Source organism: Echinops telfairi, unplaced genomic scaffold (assembly GCF_000313985.2).
Source record: "Echinops telfairi isolate 266 unplaced genomic scaffold, ASM31398v2 ScPeMD7_17;HRSCAF=63, whole genome shotgun sequence".
NCBI classification, from domain to species: domain Eukaryota; kingdom Metazoa; phylum Chordata; class Mammalia; order Afrosoricida; family Tenrecidae; genus Echinops; species Echinops telfairi.
In genome coordinates, this window is record NW_022103914.1 from 1541359 (window position 1) to 1552210 (window position 10852).

General features: G+C 44.8%; 1 protein-coding gene across 2 annotated transcripts in view; it reads left to right on the forward strand.

The window, feature by feature from the left end:
- The first annotated feature begins 1189 nt into the window (after positions 1-1189).
- SEC22A (SEC22 homolog A, vesicle trafficking protein) overlaps positions 1190-10852 on the forward strand; it is a 59331-nt gene continuing 49668 nt past the window's right edge. Inside the window, exons 1-2 of one of the 2 annotated variants that reach the window (XM_004712233.2) lie at positions 1190-1205; positions 3075-3275. In XM_004712233.2, coding sequence (XP_004712290.1) covers positions 3094-3275 — 182 coding nt within the window. In that variant the 5' untranslated portion in view covers positions 1190-1205; positions 3075-3093. Of the gene's footprint in view, positions 1206-1593; positions 1610-3074; positions 3276-10852 lie in introns of those variants that run through there. The other variant, XM_045287567.1, reaches the window with a different exon arrangement.

Genomic DNA, 10852 nt, shown 5'->3' on the forward strand with positions numbered 1-10852 from the left:
CAAGCTGCCTCCCAGCAAAACCCTTTTTGCCCTCTTCCAATCTATTCCCCGCCAAGTACTCTGAGGGAGCTTTTAAGTATGTAAATATTATCTTAGTGAACACTCTCTATAAGCCGCCCTTTGTCCTTAAAATATATTCCAAAATATAGTCTGAAATCTATAATGTGGCCAAAAGGACCCGATCGATCTGACCCCACTCATCTCAGCCGTAGCTTCTTCTTGCCCTCTGCCCTGCAGTCACCGGGCTTCCCTTCAGTCTCTAGAACACATGTTCTCTCATGCTCCAATAACCACACACACAAAGTTCCCTTTGCCTGGACACTCTCTTTTTAAATAAACAGCTGTATTGGAACATAATCCACATATCACACGGTCCAATAGTTCAATTATGTCAAGAAGCGCTGGACAGTCATTAGCGCAATCCATTTTAGAGCGTTTTCTTCTTTCTTGTACTCGTTGTGATTAGCGCCCCATGTCTCCCACATGCCCGGGCATTCTTTACTGCCCTTTCTTATGCTGGAATCTAAAAGGAATTTCACTGAGCGCTTCGCTAACAGTTCGTTACTTTCACTCATGTTCTTCATAGTACGAATCACAATGTCAAATTGTGTATTGATTTGTATTTTAATGCTTGCTGCTCCTACCATACCGTCGATTGCCTCGTGTTTTGTTCACTCCTGTAAACCGATCTCGAAAGGAAAATACTGACACGTGGCTGATGTCAAAGTGGGGAAGCCTGTGGCACTGTAGCGCCCGGGCCCTTCTTGCAGGCACTTTCCTCGCTCACTCACAGGGGGCTTCCCGCCACCCCCACCCCCACCCCCGGGCCCCGCGTCCCTAGCTTCACGGCGGCTGGACTGAGTGCGAGAGGCGAACTGGCAGAGGGGGGAATCTAGCCTTATTTCTTTTGGAAGCCCCAGCTCTTAGCGGAGGACTAGGCGCACGCTCGATACAGGTGCGCAAGAAGCTGCCAATCTCCCTTGAAGAGGGCGGGGCTAACGCGGGCCCCGGGCGAGGGCGGGGCACGGTGTTCCTCCCCCAGAACCTGATTGGCCTGCGGGGAGCGGAGGAAGCAGGGGCGGGGCTTGATTCCGTAGGACGCGAACCACGTTGGACGCGGGGCCGCCCACCAGCGAAAGGCCACGCCCGGGCCCACAATGCACCGCGGGACGCGTCACTTGGCGCGGCGGGTTCTTGCTTGACAGGTATGGCCCGACCCCTCCGAGTCCTCTTTCCTGTCTTCTCAGGGTCCCTAGGACCCGGAGCGGGCCACTACCCAGGCTCTCTCTACCTCCGGCCAGGGGCTGAGCCCTAAGTTCTGGTTCCCGCCAGGAACTGAGCCCGAGCCGTGGCGGCGGGAGCCGGGTGTCGTTGGAGCGGCGGGGCCCTGGAGGGGCGGGCCTGCGGGGATCCATCCATCCCCTTCTGCAGGAGGAGCCGTCGAGCCGCGAGGGCTGCAGTTGCTCCTCGGGGGGCCTGCCCCTGGTTGGGCAGGGGTGCCAGGCAGGGTGGGGATTTCTCGGGCTCGCAGATGTCAGAAGTACCGGCATCCCACCTGGCTGGGAAGGTGGCCCGAGAGTGCGTGAGGAGGCATGTCCAATTGCTTGAGGTAGGGTGGGATTTGAATGAACATAGAGCCCAGAGATGATTGACCGCTTGGCTCCCGGCAACCTGGAGGTTGGGGGACTGAGAGAGGAGGCCGAGCCAGAGGTGGCCTGAGTGGCTGACACGTGATATAACAGTTTTGAACTTTCCTCCTGCGCCCCAGCTTCCTGGATCGTCCATTTGGGACGGAGTTGTGTGTTGCTGTGTATGTGTGTGTAGATCTGGAGAACCAGCCCCTCCTATGCTTACTCACTCAAGCAAAGTCCAACCCAGGGCTAAGTGCCAGCCAGGCAGAGGACGGTGCATTCCGGTCCTAGCAAACAGGTGGAACTGGCTGGTTAGAACGTAAGCAACCAACTCCCCGCATCAAATTCTAACTCACTCCGGTGTTAAGATTGCAAGGGACTAAGCCGCACCTCAAACTACCTGCAATATCTGGAATGTGAAGTTGGGTTTTCTGTATTTGAAGGGACACCTGGGACCATACCCTAAATTAACTTGAATATCTACACAGTTACTGTTTTAATCATTTAGGGGTTGATCAAGTTACTCAACCTCTGGGCTTAATTTCCCACCTCATTTTTGGAGGGTGTAAATGAGGTATTGTATATAAAGTGCCCTGGTCCATAGAAGGCAACCAAGAAATACAGATAATAAACCCCACTGCTGAGTCAGTTCCAACTTAACGTGACTGTATCACTCACTGCTGTTGAGTTGGCTCAGACTCATAGTGACTCAATAGGACAGAGTAGAACTACCCTTGTGGGTTTCTGAGGCTTTTCATCAGATGGGAACAGAAAGCCTCCTCTTTCTCCTATGGAGCAGCTGGTGGGTTAGAACTGCTGACCTTGTGGTTGGTTAGCAGCCCAACACATAGCCCACTATGTCAAGTCTCCTGATGTGACCAGATAGCAAGAACTTAACTATAGCATACTGCAAGGCAGTATGTCAAGTGGTTTGCATTTAATTTTTAACTCTGTGAGATAGATACTGTTAATAGTTAAAATTTATAGATTATGGTTGTGCTCCTCAGGGTAGGATTGTATATTTAAATTTATGGGAGCAGAGGAGATAAATATATTTAAACTTGAGTATTGGCCAAATTGTTTTAAGAATGGTGTTTATGCTACTTCTACATCCACCTCTTACTTGTGAGAATACTAGAAAGAAGCAATTATTTATTTTAAAAAGCTGATTTGTTATGTGCTTAGTATGCTGTTACTTTGATTAGTATTTCTCCGATGGCTTAGGGAGCTCTGGCGGCGTAGTGGTTTTGCATTGGGTTTCTAACTGCAAGATCAGTGTTTGAAACCACCTGCTGCTCCTCGGGGCTTTCTACTCCTGTGGGGCAGTTCTACCCTGTCCTTGATGTCAGTGAATTTGGTTTTGGTTATTTTGATAGCTAGTGAGTTGAACTTTTTTTGGGCTTTAAACATTTTCATCTAACCCAAATTATGCATGTTTTTTAGGTCTTCACTATCAGTTGAAATGTCTATGATTTTATCTGCCTCAGTCCTTCGTGTCAGAGATGGGCTGCCCCTTTCTGCTTCTACCGACCATGAGCAAAGCACAGGAGTGCAAGAGTGCAGAAAATATTTCAAAATGCTCTCAAGGAAGCTTGCTCACCTTCCTGATAGATGTACACTGAAAACTGGACGTTATAACATTAAGTAAGACTTCAATTTGTTCCATTCAAATTGCTTCTCTGATGATTGTCATTTTAACAATGTTTAAGTTGTTTGTAATAGAAATTAGCAGTTATTTAGAAAAACTTGTTCAAGAGTCATGTAAGTCTGAACATATACTAAATAATAGTCATAATGTCATCACCCATCTTGCAATTCTCCGCATTTATTTCTGGCTTTAGAAATTTTATAATTTGCAGATCATAGTTATTTTATTCTTATAAGAAGACCTGTAGGCATTTATTGGAGTTCTCACATGCCTACGACTTTAGTAAACAAACTTTAATGGGAACTGTAAAAAGTCTTGCATGATACCCTCTCTTAAAGAAGGGAGAGTGCTTATCCCTAATTACTGCCTATGAAAATAAAACTTCATAGGCAGATTGTGATTTTATCTATGGTGGTAAAGGACCTTTTTGAGAGGGTGACATAAACAGATCTCTCACTGCCATTCAGTCGATTCCAACTCATAGCAACCCGATAGGACAGGGTAGAACTGCCTCGGTGGGTTTCTAAGACTGTACCTCTTTATGGGACTAGAAAGCCTCATCTTTTTCCAGTGAAGTTGCTAATGGTTTCAAACTCCTGACCTTGTGATTAGCAGCCCAATGTGCAATCTCTAAGCTACCAGGGCTCCTAGCAGAGACCTAGAAAATGAGAAAAGGAGGTCATATGAAGGATGCTTTGGATGAAGAACAAGGTCCAGGAGCCCTTCAGTCAAGGGATGAAAGGAAGTCCAGTGATGTGGATCATTATGGACAAGTAATATAAAATACAGGTTGGAATGTGACTTTGGAAAGGTAGGAAATGGGGCAGATTACTCAGGCCTTATAGGCTGTGATAGGGAGTTTGGGTTGAGTCTATAGTCTAGAGAGGTATGTGGTCTGCTTTTAACATTGAGCTGACTGCCCTGGCTGCTCTGAGAGAGGAGTGGAAGCAGATCATCTGAGGAATCCTAGAGTCATTCAGGTAGAAGTGATATTTGTAACTTGAACTAGGGTGATCCTGCTAAGAAGTGGTTAGCTTTGGACTCTATGTATAGTTGAATGCTTAACTACTAACTGAAGGGTTGATGGCTTGAGCCCACCAACATTGGGCCCCTCGGAGCAAAGGCCAAGCAGTCTGCTTGTGAAAGCCACAGCTTTGAACTCCCTATGGAGCGCAGCTCCACGCTGCTACTCACTAGGCCGCCAGGAGGCAGAAGTAACTCGGTGGCAACTAGTTTGGAGCATAGCACCATCAAATCTTCTTAATAGACTGATGCGGGATATGAGGGAAAGAGAAGAATCAGGAATCACCTGTAGATTTTTAGTCCGAGGAACTGGATGGCTGGTAGGCTGAAGTGAGTCAAGTTGGAGGTATGGTTCAGTGGTGAAAGACTTGAGTTCTGTTCCTGAGATGCCTGATAGATAGACATCCAGGAAGCCCCGTCAGATAGGGAAGTGGGTGTGAGCGTCTGAAGTTTAGTAGCGAGAATAAGTACGGAGATTTAGATTTTGGAGTCAGCTTAGAGTTTGCAGTAAAGCCATGGAACTAGATGAGACCCTCTTGGAGAACATACCCATGACACAGAACAATATACATCGGAGCCATTTGATACTGATTGTGCATGCAGTAGGGACTCTGATAAGAACAAGGTCCATATGGGATGGAATGCTGTGCTTTGACACAATGTGTGCTTTCTGTGGGGTTTTTCTGCAAACAGCAATCCCCACGCCTGTAGGTGTGCTAGTTAGTTACAAAGGTACATTAAATGTAGAAAAAAAATAGGGGCTTTATTTTTAAGATGAGATGGATGAGATAGACCATGTCCTGAAAATGTATTACAGTTTGGCCAAGGCAGGCAAGTGAGGGGGGATAATAGGATTAGTTATATGATTCACGTGCCCATCCTGTTAGAGATCTGACATACATAGGCGGGGAGGAGGAGAGTAATAAACCAAGAATGTGACTGAGCATGATAGCTTCATTAAACTGTTTGGCCTGGTGTTGGGGGTGGTGAATTTGGAATAGTTATGGGAAATGTGTGATGATTAGTCGGGGGCCAGATTCTGGGTTGTCCTTAGAAGTTTAGATTGAGGGATGTCATTTCGATGTAACAGGTTATAGGAAGCTGCTGCATTGTCAAGAGAAGTGACTGAAGAGAAACAATGCCAAGACAGTGGAATACTGTATTCCAGCTGAAGAGAGGTCAGCTTGGAAGCTGTCAGAATGGGAGAGGTACTCATGATTAGGGCCCAAACCGGAAATAAAAGTGCAAATGAAGCAGAGGCTAACCAGAAAGACACTTCACAGAAGTGGTCAGCCTGGTGAGAGGGAATCTGAACAGAGAAGAGAAGGACGGCACAGAAATGGCTGAAGGCTTAGACTTGGACAGATGCTGCTGCAGGGTCTGAAATGAGGTCTGGGGAAAGGGAAGAAGAGGAGGGCAATGAAGTTTTTAAATAGAGGTCATGACAAAGCATTCCATTTGAGATGACAGAATAGGGCTTTTGGACTCATTTCTCATAGAAGTGAGTTGGACTCATTTTGGACTCATTTCTCATAGAAGTGGTTGAAACTGAGTTTAGGGAGCCCCCTGAGTTTAGGGAGTGGTCCAAATAGAACTGTAGAGAATGTCTCCAATGATTTTTCTGACATGGGTAATTAATGGTAAGATATTGAGATGCCATGTCTAATTAGATTTTAAGGAGTTAACTAGAAAAATAATGTTATTAAGAAATTTTATCCAAAAAAAGAGAAATTTTATCTAAAAGAATGTCTTAGCCTACTTCCGGTTTTGGAGAAAAAACTTGAAACATTCAAATATTTTATTAATAGTCTATTATTCTGAGTTTCAGCTATAGGTGTTAAAGTTATAGTAGATTGTCATAATTGTATGTTTCATGAAAGTATGCTGGACATACAACACACTCAAAACCTTTTTACAAATGTTGTTTGTGGGTCTGCTTTGGTTTCTTAAGAGTAGAATATAGCATAGCTTTAGCATCCCCTCATTTCTGCTAATTGTGAATTTTGTGCCATTTATTTATACCCAACCTTTTTCCACAAAGGATTTGAGGAAATATAAATATATATATGTATGTATGTATGTATGTATGTATATAAATAAATAAAGCCCGCCCAGGTAAGGGAATCACATGAAAGAAAATTAGAGATAGAATAATAGTCTGATGTAACATTTCCTCCTGGAGGTGCAAATTATATAGTCCATGCATTTGTTAGAGTGAGGATATAGATAGTATGTTGCCCTGAGCAACGTTTGTGTCCAAGCCAAAGAGGGATAATATAGTTAGGCTTAGTTACGGAATTACAGTGCCCATCACATTACAGAAATGTGATGTACCTGAAGAGGGATGAACAGACGATAAGTAGCATTCCTTTAGCATCTATAATAATCCGTGTATGATATTTTCTTATAATATCCCATAATGTATGCAAATGGCATGTGCCAAAAGCAATTTTATAAAAAAATTTAGGGGACTAAAGCAGCAGAAGTCTTAATTTGACAAATGTCTAAATACCATTGAGAAATATCTAAAGAAATAAATAGAGCCATGGCTTCCAGAACCGTGCACAGAAAAACCGCTGTGTGTTATTTTTGTAGCCAAGTGTTATAGATTGTAGTTTTAGTTTTAGTTCTTGACAAGGACCTGATTTTCATGTAGTTTTGAGCATTCAAAAGAAGTCTTATTAATGAGTATCTAGTATACGAAGGAATTTGTGTTACCTGGCTTTTAAAAGTCTCATGTGCCATCTCTTTATCTAGACCCCCTGAATTTGCCAGATAAAATTCAGAGATCTGCCAAAGCACCACTGTAGCACAGCTCGTAACTGGGCCTGGCTGGCTGGCTGCCTCCCTCTCCTTACCTAGCTCTTTCTAAATGCTCTTCCCCTCAAAGGCCTGCGTATACCTTTGTTTGATTCTCCTTTTTCCTCACTACTGCATCTCATTTCACTAACGAGCTCACTTCCTTCACAGATCGCCGGTAGAATTTGAGTACCTTTGTCCTCAATATTAAAATTTCCTATTTAATTGTAATTTCTATATGTTCTCTCTCTGTAACTAGTTTTATAGCTCATTCATCTGCTTTGGCTTATACTATTTTTGATTCTTCAACTCTTAGTGCTGTGGTTTCCAAACTTGTATAGAAATTAGGTGCTCTTTTCAACATACATGTTGCAGAATGGAAGACAGAATAACTCAGTATGTGTGCTAAGATGAGGTGGTACCCGATATGAGATTTTAGTTACAGTAAAGGACTTTTAAATGCACCCCTCCCACCCCGTGTCTTGGGGAAATTAATGAACTTGGTCTGATGTAGAGGCTGAACTGTGTCCGGTCAGCTAGTGGGGCCCATTTCAAGTTGGCATGACTTGTGCCCGCCCGCCCGCACAGTGGGGTGTCCTGGGGGTGGGAGTTGCTGTCCAGTGGGCTCCAGCTCATTGTGTCCCAGACTGAACCATGTTAGGGCCCATACTATCTTCAAGGTCGCTGGTTGTGGCCCCTGTGCATTTTGAGTGCCTTCTACCCCTGTGTAATAAACCTGGTGAAAGTGAGTTGGTAGAGACTCATAGTAACCCTATAGTACAGATGAGAGCTGCCCCACAGGGTTTCCAACCTGTAAATCTTTACCGAAGCAGACTGCCACGTCATTCCTCTCTGCAACAGCTGACTGGTGGGTTTGAACATTCAACTATAGGTTAGTTGCTGAGTACTTAACCACTGCGCCACTCTGGCCCCCTTTTGCTATTGTGTCAGGCAATAATGCAGATGATTTTCATTGGCTAATGTTTGGAAGTAAATTTCCTGGCCTTTCTATTTCATCTGTTTCACTCCTGGGAGGTCTGCTGAAACCTGTCTGTGACCCTTTTGGTATTTGAAATCCAGGTGGCATAGCTGCCTGCTTCATAGCCAAGTGTAAGCCTCCACAGTACCGCCCGCTGACAGATGGGGAGTAGCTGTCTGTTTACGTACCAAAATCAGTTGCTGCAGAGTCAGTTCTGACACATGTCAGCCCTGGGTGTCAGAGGACAATGATTCTCCTTAGGGTTTTGAGTAGCTGATTGTCCAGCAGTGGATCACCAGGCTTTGCCACTGGGTGGACTCCAACCCCTAATCTTTTTGGATAACAGCAGAATGTGCTAACCATTTGCACATATAATATTAGCTGCTTCAATATGCAATGTTCAGAGTGCCACGGAATTAAGTTCTTATTTTCTCCAAAAAGTTTCAACTCAGCTAGTTGTGTGTGTGTGTGTGTGTGTGTGTGTGTTAGGTAGTTAGAGGAAGGTAGATATCTAATTTTGTGATTCCTCCCTCCATTCCATAGTGATATTATAAATTATGTAAAAATGTTAAGAAAGGCATCTGTTTTATATGTTGAAGGATACTTTCCTTAAACTGTAACACATGTTTAATGAATCAACTTATGTCATTCCTTACGAAACAGTGGCTAGAGCAATAATTATAACCCTTTTAAAAGTTGTCATCTGCAACCTTAAAACGTTGCCGTTGGTTGTGAGTTGTGAATGTTTAAGAGTTGTACATTTTGAGATCTGTGAACTTCTGAAAAGAAGTTCCCTTGGAGAGGTCCGTGGTGCTCTATTGTGAATCTCTTTTAGTGCAGGAAAAGCAACTGTTCAGTTCTTCTGCTGCTGACCCATTTGAGGCTGATGGTGGCTGTGAGCCCTGTGGGTTCTCTCCTGACCTGAGGGCCCTCTCTCCGTGTATTTGTCTTCAAACTGCTACCTCCAGCCAGGAACACCATTCTAGACTTCCCAGCCTGATGGTTTAGTATCGAGCAGTACTTTCTTTTCACTCCTTGGTGGTGTTTTCTGATTACTAGAATAACAACATCAGTAATAACCTAATTATTAAGTATGTGCAATTGCCAGGTACTTCACTTATATTGGGAGCCCAGGTGGCACAGTAGTTTAAGTGCTTGATGGCTAACTGTAAGGTCAGTAGTTTAAACCCACCAGCTGCTCTGTGGGAGAAAGATATAAGGTGTTTCTGTAACGAGTATAGCCTTGAAAAACCCATGAGGCAGTTCTGTTCTGTCCTATAGGGTTTTATGAGTTAGAATCGACTTCACAGCAGTGGATTTGGTTGGTTTTGCTTTACATTATCATTATACTATGCAATCGCTTTGCTAAGCAGATATGGCTAATAATTAAAGCGCTTGGTCATCGTAGGCACAGCAGCACAATTTATACTCGATTAAGCCCCGAAAAGGCAGGGCCATTGTGAAGGACAGAAGTTGGTTGGCGCCAGAAATTGTTTTCAGGAATCTTGCTCTCATTCCTGCAAGACCTGGGCCTCCTCCCTTCCTTTGTGGACAGGTGTTCTCTGGGTGTGAGAAAACTCTACATGGCCAGCTCCAGGGGTACTTCACCCCTGTGAGCAACCCTTCTCCCTCCGTGTTACCGAAAAAGAATGAAGCACTTCAATCGACCTTTCTTGAATCTTGGTCTATTTCTGGATTAATGTGGCCAGAGGGTGAGGTATCTTAATTGACCAGGCCTCCACCACCCCCATCCCCCCCTTTGATTGGGCATCTTCGCCAAAGCCATGGAAGCCAAAGCTGTAGTGAGTTCCCCAAAGGACAGGAGCGAGGCATGCTAGGCAAATGGCCGGTATAGTGCCTTCACCCTGTTTTAAATGAGATCAAAGTCACAAAGCTAATGAAGGGTCAGAACCAGGCTTTTGGCACCAACACTCATGTTATTCTCTGGTAAACAAGGAGGTTGCCTCCCATTGCTTCTTAAACCTTTCTTGACAGATCTGGTCCTAATTCTCCTAATTCTTTACTGTTTTTATGGGGAGAGAAATTAGCCCGGAAGGAGAATGAGGTGAAGTAAACCTCACACTCCCCTGCCCTCTCTCTTTCTCCCTCCCCTCTCCTTTCCCTTTCTCACTCTTCCCTTCGCCTCTTTCCTGCCTTTAGCTGAGCAATCACCAGGCGCAGAGCTGGGGGAAACCTAAGTGATGGAATAGCATTGTCTCTTTGGAGACAAGACAAGTGTTTTAGGGGCGGGGACATGGAGGGCCTGTAGCCCACCTGTGGTTCCAGACTACTAAGGAGGAGGAGGTAACCTCTGTGTCCTATGTCCTCGTTTTGTCTCTGTACTAATGTCATGCTGTTTGCAGTCCTCCTGTTTATCACGGGGAAACGCACAGCTTTGCCGCACCATGTTTATTAAAAAAAATTAATTGCTGTTCCAATATATTGTTTCTCTGGGCAGGTAAATTAAGAATGACCCATGATATATTATCTTAAAAGACGTTTGAAAAACAAAAACCATCCTCCTCGTTCACCCTCTGTCTAGGCAGTGTGCAAGTGTGGAGTGGGTGAGGAAAGGAGATTGAGCAGCTAGATTAATGCACAAAGGGAGAGGCAGGATGTCAAAGGCACACTTCGCTTCCTTTGCTTTATCTTCGCTACGATTTGCACATGGCTCTGCGCCTCTCCACTGGAGGGGAATGGAGAGTTGGCTTGGAGGAGAGGAATAAATGAGACCAGGCCCAGGCCCTCCCGAGCTGGCTGCTGGCTCAAGGT